Source organism: Xyrauchen texanus, chromosome 2 (genome assembly GCF_025860055.1).
Source record: "Xyrauchen texanus isolate HMW12.3.18 chromosome 2, RBS_HiC_50CHRs, whole genome shotgun sequence".
NCBI classification, from domain to species: domain Eukaryota; kingdom Metazoa; phylum Chordata; class Actinopteri; order Cypriniformes; family Catostomidae; genus Xyrauchen; species Xyrauchen texanus.
Genome location: NC_068277.1, coordinates 53515005 through 53542201, shown reverse-complemented (window position 1 = coordinate 53542201; position 27197 = coordinate 53515005). Strand labels below are relative to the sequence as shown.

At 38.0% G+C, this 27197-nt stretch overlaps 1 protein-coding gene across 1 annotated transcript; it reads left to right on the top strand.

The window, feature by feature from the left end:
* The first annotated feature begins 1775 nt into the window (after positions 1 to 1775).
* On the top strand, positions 1776 to 19648 carry brms1 (BRMS1 transcriptional repressor and anoikis regulator). The gene is made up of 11 exons (XM_052091383.1): positions 1776 to 1889; positions 2506 to 2733; positions 7086 to 7176; positions 7314 to 7441; positions 7554 to 7633; positions 9275 to 9371; positions 9608 to 9700; positions 11515 to 11579; positions 11678 to 11717; positions 13864 to 13972; positions 18669 to 19648. Exons 2-11 carry the CDS (start codon positions 2520 to 2522, stop codon positions 18784 to 18786), a joined length of 1035 nt encoding a protein of 344 aa, XP_051947343.1. The 5' UTR covers positions 1776 to 1889; positions 2506 to 2519; the 3' UTR covers positions 18787 to 19648.
* Positions 19649 to 27197: the final 7549 nt, after the last annotated feature.

Below are 27197 nucleotides of genomic sequence, written 5' to 3'. Positions count from 1 at the left end.
CAATTAAATGCTGTAACAAGAGGGCTAATAGTCACACTCTGTGCTCTTACGTTGCATCAATTCAACATTGGAAGAGGTATTTTCATCACAGACTGTTATCACTGATAATTATGATGCACACTTACATATACTACATCATTCATTAAAGCCCCTCTGCATCCCTACTTCTTTCAGATGTTGCCTTAGGTCACGTTTATGTTATGACAACCAAATTAATTTAAACATTTGAGGAATATACAACACAAAAGAAGAACAGAAAAAATAGCTGCAAATGGACATCTTTTTGCTTCTTTAGGATACAAAATGTTCTTGTACTTTCAGTGATGCTTTTTCTAGGAAAGGAAGTTGACTATATCATACAGAGCAATTTTTACATAACTCAACATGAAATTTTTATCATTGTGTGAGCATTGATGTGCAGTTGATTCATATTTTCATTGGGACATGGTAGGATTGAAAGAATGAACTGGACTCGAGAATCAAATGTATGAAAAATGTAAGCAATTGTGTAAGATTGTGCTCAATGTCATACCTTTTGGGAGAAAAAAACGTCTTGTAGCAATACTAAACTCTCTTGTTTTTGCCCAATTTTGTTACACTTTTATGCAACTTTAATAAAAATATGTTCAACAACATTTATTGTGTGTGTGTGTGTTTTTTTTTTTTTGTTGTCTTTTTCATTCCATTGAATAAAAAGGTATTTTTGAATTAGTAACACAGTGGCAGGACTGTTTTCAAAATCTCCCTTGTTTAATAATCATCATATAACTGTTCCAATAAAAATGTATTAATTGCCATTTTCACATTATCACTATTAACACATTAGGGCCCACATAAAACATTTCTGTGTGTGTGTGTTCTAAAATATTGCTTTTGTTTTCAATTTCATAGCTTTTATAAATCATGAAATTATCGAAAAGATATGATTATTTGCCTAGAGGTCATAACAAAAAATGCAGATTTTGTTTTTTTAACTTTTAGATAGCTTGTGAGCTGATGCAATACTTTATATTTGCAGGGACCCTGTTTTAAATATTTTTCACAAAATTTGACTGATATTGCTTCTCTTCCTAGCCTCTTAAAGTGCACTCAGTATCTTGTGTTTTTGTGTCATCTTGGACTTACACTGACACCTAGTGGCTTGGATGCAGCGTCATTTAAAATAGTAATTTAAATCAATAGTTTTCAGTTTCAGATGCCATTGTAGAAATGTAGTATTCACAGTCAGCCATGAGTGTGATACTTTAAAATACTTTAATCTATGAGTTAAAGTGTCAAATAACAGGACGGTTATTGAGATTAAGTAAATAGTATTCGGCTGGTCACGTGTGGACCCTCTACATGTAGAATAAAACAGCTTTTAGAAGGTTACTGTTATGACTAGAATCTTTATTTAAATATGAGTGGTCATGATTTCCTACATATATTGCAACATTACAATTAATGTCTATAGGAGCTAAACTTTTTTAATGAGGAAATAATTATTGAGTGCACATTTGAATGTTTATATCCCCCATGTTACAACAACTTTTTTAGGGTTAAAATAGTTAGTCTGTTCGTTTGTAATATTATTAAGGAAGCCACTGAGCGCCTTCTCTTTTCACGGAAATCTTGCGAGTTGGTTGGGATGCAGTTTGCTCTCTCCGATTGGCCAGTTTAATCACCGTATTAACATCGGTGAGAACGCGATTCTTCAACTCCATGTTTCTATTGGATTATTGAAGCAGCGAGGAGAACGCTGATTGGCCAGCGCATCATAACATTTTTGTGTTGAACAAACGTTTAAACGCCGAGGAAGTAGACTTGTCCGATGTCAACTTGACATGATATGCAAATTCATTCGAAAATATATTATATATTTCATGACTTAAACAACAGTCGACTAGAAGGTAAGGTATTTTACAGTGGTTTATTTACTTTTTAGAGTTCGTAAGATCTTCGTGTGTTGTTATCCCGTGTTTAACATTGATGAAGCGATCGAGCATCTGGCAAGAGATTCCTTACAACGTAACAAAGTATCATTATTAGTTACTACATTGTAATTATAACGCCCTTAAATGTGTAAACTATTATTTTTCACTCCTGTGCATGAAAAACGGCACTGAATCGTGGTATCGGGACACTTGGTTTCTGAATGAAGTGCGGAGTTGTTCAATTGAAAGCGAGTTTTTATAACTATTGAAATCCACTATTATAAATAAACAGCATGGGTCTGTAACTGTTAATATCACTTAATGCACTAAAGCTTATAATGCATGAGCTATAGGTCTGTAGAATGTGTAATGAGCTTGTAATGTAAGTTCAGTGCAGCGCGGCCTTTAGAGGATGTACATTTGAGGAGAAATAATAGTATGTTCATAGCAGTGTCCCCTAGTGGTCTTTATATAGTCAGTTGCCTATATATACTCGTCAAAAGTCCTAATTTCACTCAACAACTACACCACTGGACAGCAGTTTGAAATGGGCACCATGAATTCTAGTTTCTGTTTACACTGTTCCCTTTAGTGTTATAAACACTCATGCCAGCTCAGCCTGCTGCGCGAGAACCAGACGGGGAAATGGAGAGGAAGGCTGACACTGAGGTTCTTCAGACCAATGGTGAGGTGGAGGAGGAACGTGAGAGAGACGGAGGAGATGCGGAGGAGACAATGGAGGAGAGTGGAGAGGAACGGGAGAGCGACCTGGAGGAGAGTGAGGCAGAGGAGGAGGAGGAAGAAGAGGAAGAGAGTTCAGGTCTGTTTACATCACCACAGACTAATTTACAATTTCCTCAGTATGTTTTCTCATTTATATTGCTAAATTGATGTTAAAGTATTCGGGTGAATCATGCGAAGAAATGTCTGCATCATGTTTCACCCCAATATATATATATATATATATATATATATATACACTGGCAGCCAAAAGTTTGGAATAATGTACAGATTCTGATACAACTGATCACAATGTATAGTCAGGACATTAATAATGTGGAAAATTACAATTAGAAAAATATATTCAGAACTTCTTCAAATATATTCCAAACTACGTCAAAGATTTCGCATGAAAAAATCCTTCACGTGCAGCAATGACAGCTTTGCAGATCTTTAGCATTCTAGATGTCAGTTTGTCCAGATACTCAGGTGACATTTCACCCCACACTTCCTGCAGCACTTTCCATAGATGTGGCTGTCTTGTCGGGCACTTCTCATGCATACTGTGGCAACTCAAAAACAAACACAAAGACAATGTTAATCTTCATTTAATGAACCAAATAGCTTTCAACTGTGTTTGATATAATGTCAAGTGATTTTCTTGTACCAGATTAGCAATTTACTCAAGGATAAGGAGTTATGGGGCCTGTCTAGATTTGATCAAAAATGACTTTTTTCAAATAGTGATGGTGCTGTTTTTTACATCAGTAATGTCCTGACTATACTTTGTGATCAGTTGAATGCCACTTTGGTGAATTAAAGTATCAATTTCCTTCCAAAACAACAAAATCTGTACATTATTCCAATATTTGGCCACCAGTGTATATACAGTATATACATTATACAGTGCATCTGGAAAGTATTCACAGCGCTTCACTTTTTCCACATTTTGTTATGTTACAGCCTTATATGTATTAAATTCATTATTTTCCTCAAAATTCTACTAACAATACCCCATAATATCAATGTGAAAGAAGTTTGTTTGCAAATGTATTAAAAATAAAAAACGAAAACATATACATAAGTATTCACACCCTTTGTCATGGCACTCAAAATTGAGCTCAGGTGCATCCTGTTTCCACTGATCATCCTTGAGATGCTTCTACAACTTGATTGGAGTCCACCTGTGGTAAATTCAGTTGATTGGACATGATTTGGAAAGGCACACACCTGTCTATATAAGGTCCCACAGTTCACAGTGCATGTCAGAGCACAAACCAAGCCATGAAGTCCAAGGAATTGTCTGTAGACCTCTGAGATTGGGTTGTAGCGAGGCACAGATCTGGGGAAGGGTACAGAAAAATTTCTGCATCATTGAAGGTCCCAATGAGCACAGTGGCCTCCATCCTCTGTAAATGCAAGAAGATTGGAACCACCAAGACTCTTCCTAGAGCTGGCTGCCCGGCCAAACTGTGCGATCGGGGGAGAAGGGCCTTAGTCAGGGAGGTGACCAAGAACCCGATGGTCACTCTGACAGAGCTCCGGCATTTCTCTGTGGGGAGAGGAGAACCTTCCAGAACACTCCACCAATCAGGCCTGTATGGTAGAGTGGCGAGATGGAAGCCACTGCTCAGTAAAAGGCAAACGACAGCCTGCCTGGAGTTTTCCAAAAGGCACCTGAAGGACTCTCAGACCATGAGAAACAAAAGATTGAACTCTTTGGTCTGAATGGCAAGCGTCATGTCTGGAGGAAACCAGGCACCGCTCATCACCTAGCTAATACCATCCCTACAGTGAAGCATGGTGGTGGCAGCATCATGCTGTGGGGATGTTTTTCAGCGGCAGGAACTGGGAGACTAGTCAGGATCGAGGAAAAATGAATGCAGCAATGTACAGAGACATCCTTGATGAAAACTTGCTCCAGAGTGCTCTGGACCTCAGACTGGGGTGAAGGTTCATCTTCCAACAGGACAACGACCCTAAGCACAGAGCCAAGATAACAAATATATATATATATATATATATATATATATATATATATATATATATATATATATATATATATATAAAGATTTTTTAGGACTATTAAGATTTTTGTATTGTGACATTATTTTCATGACAGTCAAGCACATTTTCAACAAAAATTTAATTTCCATAATGCAGGAAAAAAAGTAATCTTATTGTCATTACTAGTGCAGAAAAATAAAAATAAAAAAAATTGTAATACAAAGATGAAAGTCATCTTCCAAAATTTGTTTTATTAAAATAATAAATAATATAAATCAAATTAACAACATCTACAACCATGATGTAAAAACATGTATTATTATTAGCATTACAGTCTTTTGACTTTGAGGTGAAATATGACGGACATATTGTTGACAAGTTTCATTAGATTCATCAAGTTACTGAACTGCACAGTACTTTTATAAAAGTAGTTTTGGAGGAATCAGCAGTCTGCGCTTGTCACCCAAATCCTTACATTAATGATACAGAATAACTGTAACGATAAACTCAGATATGCAGCTTTTAGCAACAATGTGGTGGTGTGTTAAGCAAGGTTATTATAGTAAACTGAAACTAAAACTGAAATGAAATTCCAAAAAATAGCCTTGAAAAGAATCAAATTAAAATTAAAATTACATTTTCCATAAAGCTAAACTGAACTTTTTTTTATGCATCACAAACATGCATCTACTGCCCATGATTCTCTAGTAAGAAAAACATTGTGGCTAGAAGGAAACCAAGTGCCAGCTGCATTTTCAAAATAACATGTGGCCCATATGTGAAAGGGTAACATAACAAACTGAAAAAGTGCACCTGCAAAGTTTGCACATTGAGGTGTGCAAAGACATGGAAGACTGCACACAGCTAACCAGGGATCACACCAGGAGCTATGTTTCTAATTTAATTTATGGCAATTATTAAAAACTGGAGTGGTGGTGGTGTAGTGGGCTAAAGCACTCCCCACAGCCACCACCATTGTGTCCTTGAGCAAGGCACTTAACTCCAGGTTGCTCCGGGGGGATTGTCCCTGTAACAAGGGCTCTGTAAGTTGCTTTGGATAAAAGCGTCTGCCAAATGCATAAATGTAAATGCAAATGTAAAAAAATTGGAATTTTTACAAAATCACCACTTCCAGGGAAATTGGCCCAACTTAGAAATGAAAATAGAAGTTGAAGCCACTGTGGATCTTTTATTAAATGTTATGAATTTCTTGGAGTTTAAAGTGTGCTAACAAAAGGCTCTGACAAAATTCATGTTTGCTAGCGTTCATTGGCAGATGCTTTGATTCTGGGAGTGAAATCATGTCAGACAGTTCTTGGAGGTAATAGTAGCCATTAGGGATGCACCAATGTATCAGCTGCAGATATTTATCGGCCAATTATTGACCAAATTAAAACCATTGGCATATCAGTAATAAGCCTGAAAATGCCAATATGAAAAATGTATTACTAATTACTAATTATAAATGGTTGATATATAATTAATTAGTAACACACATTGTAAAAACTCAGAAATAATAATAGCCACAATATGTAGAAGTGTCGGCACTCCTAAGAGCATGTCATATTTTATTTTTATTCTTTCTGTCTCATGTGGCAGTTGTGAAAGTGGCACTTACCTATAGGCTACATGATGAGGGAAACCATCCAGAATGCTTTGAAACCAGCAGACTTTGACTTCTGAGATATCAGAAATTATATACTGTACATTGGAAATAATTTATTGTTAGAGCAATTAAAACATTTTATATACATTGTTTATGCATTCCTACGTAAAACATTAATTTGATGACCAAATTAGGTAATTGTATACTATCTGTATCATCCTGTAGTATAATCAGTACCGGAATCAGCCAAATACTTTTGTATCAGTGCATCCCTAGTAGCCAATCTCTTTGATGACATGCTTTGTGTCCAGCATTTCTGAATAACCAGCGCTACATTTGAAATGATATGCAAAGATATCGTTGATATTCTCTTAGAGAATTGTGTATTCACATGGCTTGAGGCAAAGTCACATAACATTTTTAATCCACATCTATATTCCTTAATAAATTCCATAGGAATATATTCAGTAAATGTGTTTTCATCATAATGTATGCGCATGTCTTCTTATGGAATAACAATGTTTCCACTTCAAGTGAGCAGATGTGTTCTTATTGCACATTTTGGAGATATTTTTGTGTGCATCTTGGTGATTCCATCAGGCATTTTTTGGCGATATTCCAAAATGTGCATAAAAAATGTGGATGGAAACCCAGATTCATTAAAAAACTAAAACTAACAAACACAGTTTGCAATTTAATTTAGAATGAAAACTAGATTAAAAACATAAAACTATAATAACCTTGGTATTAATATGAAATCTGGCAGGGGAAGATATGTGAGAAAAAGAAAGAACATGATGGATAAACAGGCTTTGATGTGTGTGTGATCTCTCTGTCAGAAATGGACGATGAAGATTGTGAGAGAAGACGATCACAGTGCCTGGACGAAATGTCTGATCTTGAGAAACAATTCCTGGAGTTAAAAGACAAGTAAGAATACTTCTCTCTGATTGATTTAGGGTTGATGACATTTCATTTTCAGACCAATAGGAATCCTAACAGAAGGTGTGCAGATTTAGCTAGAACCAGACACAGGACTTTTGGATGATTGTTTTCATGGATTGCAGGCTTTTTCAAGAACGTCTGAACCAGGTTAAAATGAAGCTGGATGAGGTTTTGTCCGGAAAGGCAGGAGAGTACAGAGAACCTCTGGCAACACTGCAACAGAACCTGCAGCAGAGAACACAAGTGGCAGGTAACATGACATCAGCACATGCTGCATGGCTGTTTATATATCCATGTCTTTCATAGAATAGCCTCAGTATGGTTATGTCAAGTAAAGACTGTCTCATTATTGCCCTCTGTAGGTGTGTACAGGGAACTTTGCCTGCAGGTGGTCAGACACAAACATGAATGTGAGGTGCAGGGGGCAAGACAACATCTGGAGGTAACACAGTTCAACAAACTCATACTGTATATCTAAATGTTAAATGATTCATCAAACACACTAGTAGAAATAATACACTTAATACATAGATACATACACAACCAAACATATACACAGCACTAGAGCTGGGGATTGATACAGATTTCCCGATTCGATTCAGATTCACAAGCTCTTGATTCAATTCCGATTTTGTTTAAATATCGTTTCACATGGGTGCATTTCGTATTGCTTACATATGACAGAAATGTACTCCCAGGTAATGCTGCTAATTATACAGGGGACCTTCTAACTAGGTAACTAGGTACATTACGAAAAGAAAAAAATTCAAATGATATTTTAGTTGTTTTTCATCATTTTGATAATATTTTATCTTTTTAAAAATTTACAAATTAATGTACAAATATATGTATTCATATACAAATATATCCATATACAAGTATTAACACTGATTTGTAGAACACATGCTAAATTGTAGCATGTAATAAATTGTATTGTAATACCTGTGTAATACCTCTGTAATCACCAGCAGTGATGACAGCTGACTCTGTCAGCAAGATCTCGCGCTTTTCACTCTTGAATTACGTACATAACTTAAAGTGTGATTGTGTCACTCAAGGCTGGCTAGAAGTCCTTGACTGGGACATATCCTAAAGACCACAATCATCAAGTACATAAATAAATCAGTCTGATTGGCTGATGAATCTAACAAACTGACTTTACATGCCCATTCACATGCAATGTTGAGGGATTCTGTAGAAATTCCGAAGGGTGGTGGAGCTCAGACATACGCGCTGCTTAAGCATGCGATTTGTGAAACAGCCATCATGCTTCACTTGTAAGCATCAAGGAATAGATTCTGATTGGAAACATTTTTTGTTTGTCCCTATTTGTTTGTAGATGAATTAGGAGTGGAAAGCGAATGAAAATACATAAGGAAAAAGGTGAATGATGAAAAGATGAAAAAATATTATTTGTTAGGCATGTTAGGCCAACAGTGAAGGCTCAAATTGCTTCTTTACCTCTTCCGTGCTATTCGTGAGTAGAGTTAAATGCTTGTGTATTTGTTGTTTTGATCAACAATTGACTGTTAAGAACATTAAGGTTATTAAAAGAGACATTATTCAATGACAAATAGATTGTGTGGAACTCTTCTTCGGATACTCAAACATTTACGCTCAACACACAGTGAAAGGATGCCGAACTTCTTCGCCAATATACTACTAGATCATTAGTAATTGAAATATGAACATTTACCAGCCACTGGCTAATCACAGACATTTTTAGTCGCATAGAGCAAAATGTGGTCTCATATGCGATTGATTTGCTCGCATTGTAGAGAGCTTCACATTTAGTAAAAATCGATCTTGGGAATTAAGAATCGGTATTGAGATATTGTTCGAATGAAGATCGTGATGCATTGGAAAATCGATATTTGTACCCAGTCCTACACAAAACACTGTCAGAATCTAGAGGCTGCACCGCAGTGAAAAATGCAATGCTGAGTTTTATACTTGACTGTCTCTACCAAACCACTTGTTTTTATTTATTTGTTGACAGTGCAGTGATAATTAGGAATCATATGAGTCAGTGTGTGAGTCAGTGGAGTGTGAGAGTGTAATGAGATGCTTGTTTGCTCTCTAGAGTGAAAAGACACTCTTGTTTGATGCCATGAAAACAGAACTGCTGGAGAAGATCCGGAGACTGGAGGAGGACAAGCAGTGCATAGACATCACCTCAAGTACACACACATTTATTTAGCTATCCAAACAGGAAAACACCATAGATGACTGTTGTTGGCAAATATAGCTAAATATTGTTACTACAGACTAGCCCAAACCCTAACCCTACCCTTGTCCCAAAAAGAAAATGTTTGACATTTTTATGATTATAAAGAAAAGGTTATTTTTGAGCCACAACCACATGCTCTCTCTTTCTCTCTCTCTCTCTCCCTCTCTCTCCCTCTCTATTAATCAGAGTGGTGGAATGATGAAGTGCGGATAAAGAAGTGTAAGAGGAGGAGTCACCTGATTCGCCCTGACAGGAAGAAGAAGGCAGCTCTTGTGTCAGGTAATGAAGTATTTTCTCTTTACATCCATCCATCCTTTCTGCTCTTGTTCAGTTACCAATTTCATCACCTCTTTTGGAAAAATGTTTCTCATGACATCCTACTCTAGTGCCAAGTTTTTCCTACTAAATACTAATTGGTAATTTAGCTGATGCTTTGATGCAACGCAATTAGCCGTTTATTACAGGTAGGCTATAGTCTTAATGAAGTAACTTTGTCACGAACCTCGCTTCGTCGAGCTCACACGCTCGCCCCCCGAGCTCACACGCTCACTTCATCGAGCTCACATGCTCGCTCCCCGAGCTCACACGCTCGCTCTCAATCACCAGTTATTAGTTTCACCTGTACTCGTCTCAATCACCTAGTTATTCGTTTCACCTGCACCGCTCGTTTGTTCCCCTATATTTATCATGACCCTTTCGTCTCACTCTGGTTGGTTATTGTTTAGTTTACCCCCTTCGCTTTGCCAGCACTAGTGATCCCCTAGTTCCCCTGTCTTTTCCTCTCGCTAGTCCCGTCTAGTTGTCTACCATTTCCCGGCTTTGACCATACGCTCCCCTTGACCACTCTCACCCGGATTTGCCCCTTTACCCTACTTTGATTCCCCGGCTTCGACCTTACGCTCCCGTTTACCACTCTTCTCTGGATTTGCCCTTTTTGTACTGTTGACTGCTTTGCTGAATAAAGCAGTTTACTCCGACATTGTGACTGTCTCGTCTTGTGTGTGTGTGTGCGTGACAAACCTGGGGTTTACATAAAAAATACAATTTTCTTTTAATATGTTGTTCCTATAGATACAGAAAGTTGGGACAGAATATATTAGGGCTTGGCTATATAAGGATATATAACATGGCGATGATATAAAGTGTCAACCAATAGAGATTTTGCTATATCGTGTATATCGTAAAATGAAAATAATCATGTACTTGGCATGTGCACATCTATCAGTGGGTAGGGCTTCATTTGAGACTGAGAGAACAGGGTTTTTCCGAAATTGAAAATTTCATTGAAATTTAGCAAATTCAATTACATGCATCTTATGTCCAGTGCTTCATAAGCGCTAAATATGTTATGGAGGACACAAGGTTCCCGAAGGCTTCCCAATATTTGTGGTCTGGATATTTGTTATTACATATGCATTATTTGATCTTGTTTCTTGAGGAGAGTTTATATGAATAATATTGGTCAACAACATATCAGACTGAAATGTAGCATAATGTGAAATTTTGCATTACAATAGGCATTAGAATGTGGTTATTTAATATATAAACTTTTTTTTTTTTACAGAAAAATGTTACTATATCGTGATATATATTTGTTAGCATTATATAAAATTATTCATATCATGATATTGCTCATAAGATAAAGATTGCATATGAGATATTGCTCATAAGATAAAGATTGCATATAAGATATTGCTCATATCATATTAATACACAGGCTGGCAAAATAAATATTTGCGTAGTTTACTATTGCTAATTGAAAGCAAGTAGTATTTATAATTTAGGGGAAGGGGACATTTTATTGGACAAAAATGTGTATAAGCTCCAAAACACGATGATGAGTTTTCATCGATTCATTTTCGCAGAAGAGAAAGACCTCGATGACCTTGATTTAAACAGACATGAACTAAAAGCCACAAACTTTAATTTTGATATGAGCTTTGTTCAATGTTACAATTGTTATTGATCATGGATTGCTCATTGCAGGATTTGAATCTATAACCTTCAGTTTGCAAGGATATATCATATGTCACTAGCTACACCACTTCTTTTTTCCTCTCATACTCATTCTTCTGTGTCCCGCTGTTTCTCAGGGCCGTACATAGTGTATATGCTGAGAGACATTGATATACTGGAAGACTGGGCAGCCATCAAGAAGGTATTCATTTGATAAGTTTTCATTCATTCATTCATTTATTCATTCATTCACTCTCATTGACTGTGTGAGAGGGATCGTGATTTTTGTCTGTCTTTCAGGCCAAAGCAGCACTAATGCCCTTGAAGAAGAAGGCTGAAAGTAAGTGAATTATGAAAATTGGAGTGTGTTCGTTTAAGTGTAATAATATTAAATTATTATTATTATTTATTATTAAATGCTTCTCTCTCTGTCTGGCATTTACACTGGGTGGTCAAGGGCCTCATCGTATTCCTGTGAACCTTGTTAATCTTTGACAAAACTGACTGCCTACAAGAATTAACTTAAGAAATGTATTAATTTCTTTCCCATGCCAAGCTCTGAATGGATTTAATGGTACAAAGTACGGTTCTGTTTCTATCCGTCTCTCTCTCTTTCTCTAAAAACATGAATTTTTAATGGCCTGCCTTTATATTATGGATGGAGTATGATAGTCAACTATCATACTCCAAAGCTGTGCTTTAGCTGTTAAACCACTCTCAGAAAAGTTGCATCTTTAAAGGGATAGTTCACCCAAAATTGAAAATTCTCTCATCATTTACTCACCCTCATGCCATCTCAGATGTGGATGACTTTCTGACAACCGGCTAGCCCATCTGGCCCAATCCCACAGAAGAGCTATTGTAGCACAAATTGCTGAAAAATGTAATGCTGGCCATGATAGAAAGGTGTCAGAACACACAGGGCATTGCAGCATGCTGTGTATGTGGCTGCATAGCTGCAGACCAGTCAGAGTGCTCATGCTGAACCCTATCCACCGCGAAAGCACCTATGAGTGTCAGAACTGGACCATGGAGCAATGGAAGAAGGTGGCCTGGTCTGATGAAACACGTTTTCTTTTGGATCATGTGAACGGCCGGGTGCCTGTGCGTTGTTTACCTGGGGAAGTGATGGGAGCAGGATGCACAATGGAAAGAATGCAGGCCGTGTGATGCTCTGGGCTGGGAAATATTGGGTCCTGGCATTCATTTGGATGATACTTTGAAACGTACCACCTACTTAAAGATTGTTGCTACCACGTACACCCCTTCATTGCATTTCCTGATGGCAGTGGCCTCTTTCATCAGGATAATGTGCCCTGTCACACTGCAAAAAGTGTTTGAGGAACATGACAAAGTGTTCAAGGTGTTGACTTGGCCTCCAAATTCCCCAGATCTCAATCCGATTGAGCATCTATGGGATGTGCTGGACCAACAAGTCCGATCCATGGAGGCCCCACCTCACAACTTCAAGGACTTTTTTGCCAGATGCCATTTGCCCGAGGGGGACCTACACGATATTAGTCAGGTGGTTTTAATGTTGTGGCTGATTGGTGTATCTCTATACTGTACTGTATTTATCAGATGAACAAAAAATCCACATCATATTTAATTCAAGGTTCGTATTGCTGTTTTCAAGTACCTTAGAGAAAAGTGTGTGTCAGTGAGTGTTTCCAATTAGAAGGAACTTTATCTGGTAGGATAAGACTTGCTACTAAAACATACCTTCAAGCGATACTCACCCACACATAGATGGCACACACACAGCGTGGGTTGTCCTGCTATCTTTCTCTAGGTTAAATGGCGACAAAGGCTTGAGCGTGTTCTCCATTGTATTGCCATCACAGTAGATTCCATTAACCTTGACCCTCAGTCACAGGCTTTCTGTCTGGATTCTGATTATGTTAGCCACAGACGTTTTGATTTATAGAGCTATTTTGCTATTACTGTCATTCCAGACGGATCGACTGAGAGTACTTTGACAGTAATGTCACATTTAGCTGAGTCCTGATCTCTGATCTTTGTGAAAGAAAGATGGTATGACACGTAACAATTTATTCCTCTCCATCTCATTTTTTCTTTCATTCTTTCCGAATCTAACATCTCTCATTCTTGGGTTGAATGACCCAAGGATCAATATAAATATCTGGAGCACTTTTAAAGGGATACTATAGTTCAACCAAAAATGAAAATTCATCCTCATGTTGTTCCAAACCTGCATGAATTCATTTTTTTTATTATTAAATACAAAAGGAAATGTTTTGCATAATGTTAGGGAGTAACAGCTTCAGTCTACCTTTATGGAAAAAAAGAGCACCATCTACATTCTTCGGAATTGTCTTCCACAGAATTAAGTAATAATGGTTTGGAATAAGAAACAAGGGTGAATAAATGATGACAAAAATATCATTTTGGGTGAACTTTCCCATTTAATCAGCAGTAAACAAAACATGCTGAATATGTTGGTTGTGTCTCTCTTTGTCTCTCAGACAGGCAGGTGTCAGTGAGCTGTGAGGGTGGAGCTCTATTCTATGATGGAGAGAAGTTCTCTAAAGGCAGTAGTGTCATTCTAGAAGTCAACGATGACAGCCCAGCACAGTCAGTAAAGCCTAAGAATCTCTCTTATTTTTGTTCCCCCTGTGTTTGTCTTTATGTTTTGTCTTTATTTGTAACATCAATGTTGGGGAAGCTACTTTGAAACTGTTGCTTAATAAGCTACAAGTTACTCCTAATTTAAAGTAGTTACAGTGCCTAGAAAGTCATCATACCTTGTCAAAATCCTTATAATTTGTCTCATTACACCCTGGAAATTTAAATAAATTAAATGTAAACTTTCCAGCTGTATTTACACATTATAATCTTCAACATCAAAGTGAAAATAACATATAAAAAAATATTAAACAATGATTACAAATTAATTAGTAAAATACCTGGGGCACGTTCAGCCCGACAAAACGTAGCAAAACTTTTATTTAAACAGAAATGGTGGTGCGTTGAACACCCTGTTGTTATACACAAGCGTTCAACTGTGGCAGCTGAGAAGGCCATTCTTTGCATTCTTTTCGAAGAATTTTCGGAGCCTGGTGAAATCGGTTTAAATACGTGTTTAATACTACAAAATATGCTTGATGTTACAGTCACTGCCCTTGCCGTCCAGAATTTCAGAGAACATCCCAATCGAGTGAAGGGATATGTGGAATCTGTGGTTCCTAATTATGGCGATCCAAAATTTGCCTCGCATTTCAGGATGACAAGGCCAACATTTCTTCTACTGTCTTCAATTGTTGCATACACCGAGCTGCAGTGGACACATTTGTAAAGGACTTCAGTTGGATCCATTGTGTGCACTGCCTTTTTAATATGGCGGGGTTTATATACACGTCGCAGCTGATTGGGTAACACCTCTGACACACCCACCAAACGAGAGAAAACAGACCTTAAAGCCTGTTGCACACCATTTCGCGGAAACATGTCATTCAACCCAGAAACCGTAGCAAAACCGTGCACACCATTTTGAGATTGAACGTGCCCCCGGTTCAGATAATTTCTCTGCCTCTAAGGGTAAACATTACAAACTTGCTCAGGTGCAATCAATCACCTTTCAGGTCAGGCACCTGGCTAATTGGCCCCTACCCTATCAGTTGAAGTGGTATTGATTACTTCAGAATAAAACCGGAGGTTCCATGAGGATTTAATTACTAGAAGTGCATCATAATGATTTCAAGAATTCACCATGGTTTGAAAGGTGCTTTCAAAAGGAGTCCGGGATATAATTGTGGAAAGGCTCAGGTTAGGAGAAAGGTATATACATTTAAATTGAAAAGACTTTAAATATTCCTCTTAGTACTGTTCAGAGCATTATTAAGAAGTGAAAACTGCATGGCACCACTAACACCTTGCCTAGATTGGGCTGTACCTCCAAACTTGATGACTGTGCCAGGAGGATATTGATCAGGGAAGCTATCAAGAGGCCAAAGGCAACTTTGAAGGATTTTCAAGTCCTTGGCTAAGAGCGATCAGTCTGTGCATGTGACCATAATCTCCCAAGCTTTACACTAAGCTGGTTTGTCTGGCAGGGTGGCAAAAAAAGAAGCCTCTTTTGAAAAAGTGCCACGATGAGTCTTTTTTTAAATATAGAACTATTAAATTATAGTCAGAGCAATATTTACAGTATCTGGCAGATACAACAGTAAGAATCTCAAATAGGGTGATCAACATGATAGCATTAAAGAACATTTGAACAGATAATTTGACATGAAAAGCAACCAATAACACCAACAGAAAACACTGGAATTTATTTTATTTGTAGCAGCAGTATTTAACATAATATTTCAATACTAAAAAGATGCTGTGCAGAGACTTGAATCAGTGAATCATTCATTTACATGAATTGACTGTACAAACCAATTCGTAAAAATGTAGCATTTTGTCATACTTTTTTCCACTACTCATTGGACAAATTAGCTTGTTAATGCTGAAGCTACTCTGTTTCGTTACTGTCATGCAACTGAAAAATGTAGTTAAAGAATTAAAAGTGTGTAACTTTTTCAGGGTGTTAGAATACTTTTATCACAACTTAATATGCTGAGACAACTGTTAAGCAATTCATAGGTTCATTTTCTCAAACTGTGAACACTGTGTTTCTGTGGCCCTATAAAAATTATTTTGAGGGACCCATCTAGCCCGACACAGCAACATAGACCAATGGTGTGATTTTGAGGCAGGAATATTTGTTTTTCCGATCAACAGAAGACTGGGGGCGTATTTGGAAAGCTGTTGGAAAACGATGTTCATTTTGGAGTGCAGTTTGGTGGTGTTACGATTCCCTGTTGTCTGCCCCGCGTTTCACATGTCACTGTCATGCACTACATTTCCCATAGTTCCCTGCCCTCATCACTGCCATCACTATGTCATTGTTCGCACCTGTTTGTCATTTGTATCCTCATGTGTCTGTGCATTTAAACCCTGCTGTTCCTCCATTACCCTGTCGTTCGTTGTTCCCACTGTTTTGATGTCCCATGTTCAGATGTCTGCTCGTTTACCTGTCTTCCCGTGTTCTTTCCAGCCGTGTTAATCCAGTCCGCGTTCCTTCGTTGTTTTCACGTTTCAGTTTCAGTTTGCCCATCGTGGTTGTTTCATTTGTTCATGTCTGTTTATTTCACTTTGTCTTCAATAAAACCCGCACGTAGATCCAAACTCCTTGTCTGCCTCATCCTGCACTCATAACAGAGTCTCCTCCACGAATTCGCGGAGCATCCAGCCGCGCGTTGCCGGGGGCAACCGCTCCTTGAGCGCACTGTTCAGGTTTGCCCGGAAGAACATCACCAGGGAGGAGTCAGGGAAGTCGGAGGCACTCGCAATCTCGAGAAAATCGCGGATGTGTTCTTCAACCGGATGATCTCCCTGCATCAGGCTGAGCAGCTGACAGTTGGCATTAAGAACCGTTAGATCCATGCTTCGGTCGTTCGTTCTGTTATGAGTGCAGGATGAGGCAGACAAGGAGTTTGGTTTAAATGAGGATACAAATGACAAACAGGTGCGAACAATGACATAGTGATGGCAGTGATGAGGGCAGGGAACTATGGGAAATGTAGTGCATGACAGTGACATGTGAAACGCGGGGCAGACAACAGGGAATCGTAACAGGTGGCACAGAAATTACACCCTTTACCTATAAATTAGTAACAACACTAGATTCAGTTTGTTACTGCCCAATACACAGTGATCGATATTGATGTTTAACAACCAATTCCGATACCGCTTTACGTGTCTGAAAACCGATATGCAGAACCAATATTTAAAAATAGTTAACATTTTTTATAAATGTCTTTTTACAATTTTAACCAAAGTTAGTAATATCAATAATATAAGTATACATACATATTCTACTCGCATACATACATTTTAAAAACAAATTTGTATAAATATAATGGTCCATTTGAACTAACAAATTTTTAGAGCCCAATTTTATTTTATTTTATTATAATACAATATTACACTGAATTATTATTATTATGAGGATTTTTTTTTTTTTTTACAATAGTTATATATTTCTTTCCTAGTTACTTCAACTTTTTATTTTGGGAAACATTGAAAGGGCAGTGTGTATTTGACAGTTTGCAGAGTGACAGCTCACTTCAAATTTGGTGAAATGCCACCTCATTCTTTTCTGTGATACCTGTGAAAAACAAGCTTTATAGACCGCTATTTTCACTGTGTTTTTACCGTGAGCAGCATGTCTCCAGCCAATCCAGCAGCAAAATGCCTTCAAGGACATTACACACTAGTGCTTAACTCGTCCTTGTCACACAACACCCAAGCAATTTTAGACGCATATTTGTCGCTCTAATGGTCATTTTCACCCCACACGTTTCCCTGTCTGGCAGGCCTTCATTTAAAACACTGCATCTTATCACTGAGATTTAACAATGTTTTTCAGAGTTCTGATTATGTGGAGGATCGTTATGGCAGAAAATGAAGTAAATGTTCTGTTAACATGTTATGTCAGCAGTATATATTAATAGCATATCAGGAGTTTTGCACCAGTGGATTTCAGTGGCTGCATACGGTGACCAAAATAATATTAAGTTAACATTAAAGGTGATTTTTTTCATGGAAAGGTATGCAAAAAATGTTCCTACTCTGAAAGATATCACTGAAACAAGTGTCATGAGATATCTCACCAGTCTCTTTGGCAGATCTAGACTTTGTAAACAGCAAACAAAAATGTGACGCTTATCTGTCAATCATTTTGCACGTTCTCATAGTGTTATCGTGCATTGAATTATTGAGGCTTAATGCCATATTCTGATGCATAATTTGGCACCATTTCACTACTGTTGTGTTTGACAACCATGGGAACATGATTTGTGTCGGTCTCAACGGTATGGGTGCAGTGTTTTGGAAAGAGGGGGCGTTGTTAAATCAACGACTCAGTCTTGTGGAGGTTAGAAAGGATAAAATCGCTTAAAGCACCTTTAAGCTAGTTTACTTGTGAACATCGCTGTTTCCTGTTGAATGCACAGTAGGTTAATTGCGTCTCTGGGTATTTCTTTACATACCACCAGATGGTGCCATATATGATTGTAACAATTTATTGATGACGATTAACAAACAAAAGTGTAAATATCGGGAAAATATCGGCAAATATGATTATTGATATGTACTCCCAACAAGTAAAACACAACTAGACAATATCCTATTTTACTTCAGTGGTATTAAATCAACAAACTGTGGAAAAAATTAGTAATTGATTATTTAATTGCATCTCTGTCTTCCTCTGTGTTTCTCTCAGGGCAATAATAACAGGGATCAGTGCAGGAGAGGTCTGGTTCAAACGCACAGATGGAACCAAAACCAAAATCTACGTCTCCCAGCTCCAGAAAGGCAAATACACGATACAAAGAGCATAGAGAAAATGAATATTACACTCAGAGAGTGTGTACCTAACCTTTAATAATTACCAAATAACACACTCAAATTTACCAACACCTTTAAACAGCCTATGAAATCCAATCAAATGCTATGCACTATTGATCTGACCAGAGGCTATCTGTTATGTGCAGTGACTTGTGATCTCAGATCAGTTTTGGCTTTGATATATTTATAAATGTGATAATAAGAGGGATCTGGTCCTAGATGAACACTGTTACTCTATGACACACACATGTACTATTGATGCACTTAAAAACGTAAAACTGTGCAGCTAAAGTTTAATAACTAACACATGCACATCATGCAAACTGTTGACCAAATATGGAATGTTGACTTCTTTGAATGCTATCTGACTGTATGAAGCATTTCTGTACCATAAGATTTAATTTTGGGTTCCCCACACCAAAAACATTCATAATACATCATAAATGTAAATGAAGCCTGATATATGCTATTTTTATTTAATTTTTTGTAATTTAAAGAAGATTATAGAATCAAAGTCCATTTCAAGTACACTAAAGACACCACATGGGCAAAACATCTCCTTACTGATCTGAGATCAGTGTTTAATAGTTAAAGGTTTGTATTTCGAAAGATAAAGCAGATCAAGATCATTGAAAAGAGCAGCCTCAGTCCAGCACAAAAGAAAACACAATCAAACCCCTTTAATCATGTTTGCACTTCAGAAAAACAAGATATGTAACCGATTTTCTTTTTTCAGAACATTTTGAGTGACAGCCTAATACATAGGATTTATTGTCTGTAAACTGATCTGTCAACAGAGGGTGCTTTTTAAAACTTATTTATGAAGTGTTTAAGATAATCATGTATTTATAACAAGAAGCATTATTAAACTCTAATCTTTTATTACATTTGTTTCATGACTCATAATCTTTATAATTAAGCCTTGCAGGGCCATGTCGAAGAAATGCAATGTTTGATGTAAACAAATGACCACATTTCCCCAGCAGGTGGCGTTGTAGTGTTACTGCATTATTTGTAAATCCTCAGCTTTATATCTGCTTATATTTCTTCTAAGTCCCCAAATGGGACTAACACTTTACCAAACAGGAATATATTATGAAGGGAAAACAGAAACAGTAATTTTTCTCTCGCTGCAAAACTGATGCATGCTCAAAATGGATGAGAATACATTGAAGTTTTAATATTAATCCATAAATGGGAAAATGTAAAACTCCAGTCCTTGGCATGCATCCAAGATCAGGTGGTTGAGCTTTAATGAATCTAACGATCGAAGTGTTTTTGTAAGAGGTTTCTGATTAATAGAGTTTGAAGAGGAGGAGGTACACGGAAATGGCAAAAATGGAAACCATCTCTTAAGGGAGATTAAAGGTGGACAGTTGTGAAGAAATGGATGATGGAAATTCATGCCTGCTCAATCACTCACATTTACACTGGGCCAGATTAAATAAATACCCCATGCAGGGGATTTACAGTGTAAATGTTGAAGTGATGTGCCCTGCACTTTAATTAAGCAATAAGACACAAGAGGTCATGCTTTATTCACAGTTTGACACAGTCTTGATTGCCTTTTTGCTTTTATAAATTGGTTACTACATAATTAATATATTATGGACACAATAGCCCAATTCGGCTATTTTGAAAATGTAGCCGTGGGTTAAAATGATAGATTAGTGGGTTGATTTTTGTGAGGATACTTTTAAAATATACCACAGTTGATAAAAGGTTGATAGTAAACTAGAAATTAAAATGCAATTTCTAATCGATGTAAAATGATACCGAGATTAAGTACCTGAAAAGCATCACCTTCTTCAGGGACTGATTACTTGACTGCCCTGGGCTTTAAGGTTGCGCGATCTAGTTTGGTGATCCACCGCTTGAAAAGGGAATGAACAACGAACACTCTCCACCACGCTCAACAACCTTTGGGCTGGAAAACCAGGGCCCCTGGGAGATTGGCCCTAGGGCCTTTGCAAGTCATAATCCATCCCTGCCTTCTTGAATGTTACAATAGGGCCCGATGTCAAGATTTAAAGTCAATAAGGACAGATGTTTAATAATTGTTAATGCATTCAAAACACATGCAAAGACCTCATTTTAGAAGAATTACCATTTTTACTTGATCATTTCACAAAGAGAAGTCTACACACTGTGATGGTAGATGGGGTCCTGTTTTTCCCGTTGGACCTTTCGTGGGTTTTTGTTCATCTAAGATCATCGTTAGATCATATTTGGCCTCATATCTGTCACAGCGATTGCAATTTGGAAATTAAAAACTGCTGTAGAGTTGTGCAATTGTGCAAACAGCTGTGCAATTTCTTCATAAAAAGTTAGAGTCCACCAATATTAGTTCCGTGTTTTTCTTGTTCCAATGATCCTGATGGAAATATAAAGCTCAAATCTCCAATAATCCATAGGAAACGGGGTGTTTCAACCCCACAAACCAAATTTTTGGGGCACTTTCAGCTCAATTTGTGTAAAGCACCACTGAACTCAGCTCTTTCCTGACTGCCAAAAGAACCCGGAAGTGGCAGCGTGGTATGTTAAGTTTGTAAACAGTAACTTCATCTTTACAAGAACAGCTATATTTTCAACATGGATCGGATGGATTACTATGCCTTTATGTATTTTTTGGTGCTTGAAAGTTTTGATCCCCATTGACTTGCTTTGTATGAAAAATAACCACCTCATACATTCTTCAAAATATCTTTTTATGTATCTGTTTGTGTTCCTCGGAGAAAAAAAAAAATAGAAAATGTTTGAAATGTCAAGACTAAATTCTTACACCGCTCACCGTTCTATTTTGCTGATCTAGTGCATTACTTAAACAAAGGAGAGATAGCCACAAAGGGTAAATGATGCACAATATTTCCCTTTGTTCATCCTCCAGTACTCTTGGCCTAGTTAACACTTGTTGTAAACTCTCCGTCATTCATATGTGCGCTGGGGTGGACAGTCAGATAGGGCAGAAGAAAGGAGACTGGTGGAGCTTGACGGAATGAAAACAAAGCCTGGGTGATGGTGCTGGGCGTGGGCAGCATCCCTTTAAGATCACACAAGTCAATCAGAATCTGTGTTTATTACTACTACTTATCTCACTCACTCCTGTTTGTTTTCTGTCCACAAGTTTCATCTCGCTCACTCACTCCTATTTTAAAATTTTCTGTTAATTCATGCAGTGCTTGCCATGTTTTTTTTTTTTTTTTTTTTAATTTAGGCTGCACTAAACAGCACAAGAAATGAAGCGCCAGTTTTCCACTTATCATTTAACCATGGTCCCTATACAATTCCATTGTATGAAAAAGAGCTGCTTGAACAGTTGGATAAATATCTCCTTTTGTATTTCATGCAAGAGAGAAAGTCATATAAGTAAATGATCGATTTTTAACATATCCCGTTCTGAGACTTCCTCTTCTTTCTGAAAGCTTTGGCTGTGCTAAATACCATGACACTGGAGATGCTCTCTCTCTCTTTCTCGAGCTCCTAATGCTTCCTCTTCTCTCCCCCTGCACATTCTCCATCTTGCCAAGCTGCAGACGCAGCACTATTATCCTAGCTTGTGGGTGTGAAGAGCAGGAGACAAAGAGAGAGAGACTGTGTCTGTGTGTTGCATTTGAAAAGAAATAATGGGGGTTCAGGTACATAATCTGTTTAATATGATATAATCTACTGAGACCAATATAAAGTATTTGGGGAGAGAGACAGAGTGAGGGAGGGAGGGAGAGAGAGAAGGAGGGAGGGAGAGAGAGGGGCGGGGGGGGCTATACAGATTGGAGTATTATGATCCAGGACAAGTCTGAAGAAATAGAGACAGAGGTATGCTCTAATCCAGGCAGGTGTTGGTGTGTGTGTGCACACGTGTGGGTGTGTGTGTGTCAAAGATATTCTGTCCCAGTTGGCCATAGTTGCAGAGGTGAATCATGGGAGTCTGGAAGATGATTTCTAAGGTCACTGTATTTTCTTCTGTTTATCTCTTCAGTCCAACCCACTATTACAAACCTCCCAATGTCAAAGGTGCTGCGGTTGCCCTTCAAGAAACTCAAGCATTTCAGTAGAGAAGGTTTAACTTCTCACATAGTCTCATACAAAGTCATATAGAGCAGGCCCCTGTACATATACGATTTTAATAAATAAGGTCACAAGACCTCTCAGGTAAGTAGTTGTGCTGCCTCCTCACAATGCCACCAGACCATACAAGAGTTGTTCTCATGGAACAGTGCCATTTATGCTAGAAAATGTCAGGATTGTTTATATACAGTACAGTATATACACGGATGAGCCAAAACATTATGACCACCTGCCTAATATGTTGTTGGTCCTTCTTGTGCCACCAAAACAGTGCCAACCCGCCAAGGCATGGACTCTACAAAACCCTTGAAGGTGTCCTGGGATATCTGGGCACCAAGAAATTAGCAGCAGATCCTTCAAGTCCTGTAAGTTGCGAGGTGGAGCAGCCGTGGATCGGACTTGTTGGTCCAGCACATCCCACTGATGCTCAGTTGTATTGAGATCTGGGGAATGTGCAGGCGAGGGGAACACCTTGAACTCTTTCCACCTTTGAACCTCAAACCATTCCCGAACAATGTGTGCAGTGTGGCAGGGCACATTATGCTGCTGAAAGAGGCCACTTCCCAGGGTTTCCTGGCAGAACATTGCCCAGAGCATCACACTCACTCCTCTGGCTTGTCCCATAGTGCATCCTGTTGGCATCACTTCACCAGGTAAACAGTGCACATGTACATGGCTGTCCACGTGATGTAAAAGAAAACGGGACTCGTTGGAACAGGCGACATTCTTCCACTGCTCCAAGGTCCAGTTACGACCTTGCCTATTGCAGCTCCATATGCAGCAGGGTGTGATGCACTGTGTGTTGTGACACAATCCTCCCGTAACCATCATTAACATTTTCTGTGACTGGTACGACAGTTCAAACCAGATGGGAAAGCCTTCATTGCCCTCGCGCATCGATGAGCCTTAGGCGCCCAACACCCTGTTGCCGGTGTGTAGTTTGTCCCTCCTCGGACTACAGTCGGTAGGTACTCACCACTGCTGACCCCACAAGCCTTGCCTTTACAGAGGTGCTGTGATCCAGTCGTTTGGCCATAACAATTTGGCCCTTGTCAAAGTCCCTCAGGTCTTTACTCCTGCCCATTTCTCCTGTATTTAAAACATTTGACTACAAAAACTGATTGTTCGTTTACCATCTAATCTACCCAGACCTTGACATGTGGCTTTGTTAGGAGATGATCAACGTTATTCGCTTTACCTGTGAGTGGTCATAATGTTTTGGCTTATCTGTGTATATATATTATTTATCTAACTTGAGAAGGATACTGCTAAACTTTCAAGAGGTCATATTTAATATAGGTTTAATGTTACAGAGTTCAATATCAGTGCATACATGTCTTATAACAGCATCAGCTTGTAAATATGATTGCATCACACTACATTATTTAGTCATTCTTGTGGTTGGTGTAAATTTTTTCCCCTCCACAACAAAGCTGAACTTGATCTTAATGAGGTCAATATAAATGTGAACATAATAGTCGCTTTTACACATACAGCCTTTTCCTAAAGATGGCAATTTCCCAAGATTTAAGTTGTAAAATTACCTGAAAAGTTCAGTTTTGATGCTTTGTGTGAAAAGAGCAGTGAGCAGGGGTTCAATTGGAATTTTTAATTTGGGAATCTGTTTAATTGCTTGGCCTGAACTCAAGTTCATTTCCTCACCCCTCCCCCTGCCGGTCTCTTTTCATATCATATAATTTAGGTTCAAACTGTGGTCCGATTGCATCATCAAAGTACAAGCAGCAGCTGTTTACCACAGCAACAAGGAGACATCAGTTTCTCTGAGCTCTTTAATTATTCCTATTTGGATTTACCACTAAAAGTTTATGTGAATCCCATTATTTATGTGAGGGGTGGCAACCCTTCCTATGTCCCAAATGACGCACTATGCACTTAGTCATAAAGTGTATGAATTTTAGAGTAATATTTTAGTGTTACCGCTAGGGCTGGGCGATATATCGAATATTAACAATATAATCGAGTTAATTTTACTGACGGTGTAAAATTTACCAATATCGTCAATATAGCGATGATTTAATGTGTTTCATTTGGCCATTAAGTTTCATAAAGAGCGCAATCATTAGACTAATTTCGCGATCCGTCAGGGCTGCACATTTAAACAAACTAGCAAAAATGGCGAGTTGGTGATAAGTTATTATTAATCCACAAAAGGCTGTGATATAAATATCTGTGTGTGATTCAGAACAAATCTGTGACGCGCCTGACCTGTGTGATCACGTGCACTGTGAAATCAAAATAAAGCATGTTCAAGCATTCACGCAATTCCAAACATTAGTAACTGCAACAAGATATTATACAAATCTTCAAACGCGACACTGTATAACAGAAAATGAGGAGATTACAGCATTTCAGGACATTCAGAATATTGTAAACTCAAATACACATTGCCCTTTCTGTGTCACAATAAAAGCTCCTTGTGACGTTGAAGTAAATAAAACAGTATTTTTAGTTTCAAAATAAAAGCCCCAGGTAAAGATGAAGGAAACGGGACAGAAATATATTACTTTGGCTTAACAGAAATATTCAGCATTATATTATAATAATCAACCTGACGTGTCCCACAGTAATAATTTAGTATTATACAATGTTCGGCTGGGGTTTCAAAAATAAGTAAGTGAAGTAGCTTAGCTACTTAGTAGCTAAGAATATTTGAAGGTAAATAATGCTATTTATTAAGCTACTATGTATCATTGTGTATGAAATATAAATACAAAGTGCTTATCAATAAAAATGATTGAATTTCATTCTCCTTTGTGTTTATTTAATGAAAGATGAATTCTTATATTTTTATTTAATGTCTTTAAAATATTTAATCTACTTGGCTACAATAGCTCTTTGGAATGAATTATATGATGGTTCCTCTGATCAAAACAAAAAACCTTTTGAACCGTTTTAGAGCAAATACCTAATTATCGAGATTTATATAGAATATCGTCAATAGGCTGAAAAATATTGAGATATTACTTTTTAAGACATATCGTCCAGCCCTAGTTGCCGCTAGGGGTGTAAATCAGACTTTTCATCACAATACGATCGTATATCGATTCTCTTGAGCTGCGATCCGATATTTGCAGATACTTCAAAGTCTGCCGCAATATGATTTCGATTTGATTTGATTCAGGGCCCTGCGATTGATATTCAGATATTATGTGCCTTTTTTACACAATCAATAAATATATTTTTTTGCCCTCAAATGCAAATATAAAAATATAATTTTTATATTTTGAGCTCTCTGAAAAGTGCAAATTTCATATCCACATTGAGACATCCACAACAAAATAAGGTATTTCAGATGTTGAAAAAAATTATACAGTTAATAATATAATAATAAAATGTGTAGATGTGTAAAGTCTTATAACTGATGCTGAGCAGGTGATTTGTCTTTTCCTCATTAGTGTTGTTCAGAATGTCATTGTCAATGTTTCACATGGTTGAACTTCTCTGTGATACTTAAAAATAGCAATTTCTCATGTAAAATTAAAACGGGTCACATATGTGCAACGATATCGGTGGAAGCCCGAATTAATCTTGCATGTGAGCCGCTCTGCGTTCAAGTTCAAGCGGTTGATGTGCCACCTGTCCAGGTGCCAAAAGTCGGGTGTCCATCGCACACGGCACCCCAACCTGTGTTGGATTCATCTGTGGTCACCGCTTTTCTTCTGAAAATTTGACCAAGCATAACACCGGATTGGTAGAAGGCGTACTAGAGCAGCCGGACAAGACATGGTGTAAGTCACCGTGATGTGCATGCACACAAGGCTCCAGGTGCAATTTGGAACGTGTGTCTTGAGCCAGTACTGAAGAGGTCTCATATGTAACAGACCTAACGGTATGACGGTGGATGCTGCCGCCATAAAACCCAGCATTCTCTGGAATATATTTAGTGGCAATGTTTTCCCCACTTTGAACTGAGACGTACAGTAAAATGGTCTGTACGTGTTAATTTGTGAGGTGTTCCCACATGCTCACTGAGTCGAGACGAACCCCTAAAAAGGCGATTTTCTGGCTAGGGAAAAGTGTGCTTTTCGTCCAGTTGGTATTCTGACCCAGATTTTTCAGATGACAAAGCAGTAAGTCTCTGTGTTCACTCAATAGTGCCTCTGATTGGGCTAGTAATAATCAGGCATCAAGGTCATTCAAAACACACAGCATTTTCAATGGGGCGAGTGCCGCATTGATACATTTTGTGAAAGTGCGGGGAGCCAGAGACAAACAGAAAGGAAGGACTTTGAATTGATACGTAGTTCCCTCGATTGTGAATCTCAAAAACCGCCTGTGCAATTGGTACATGAAAGTACATGTCCTTCTGATCTATTGA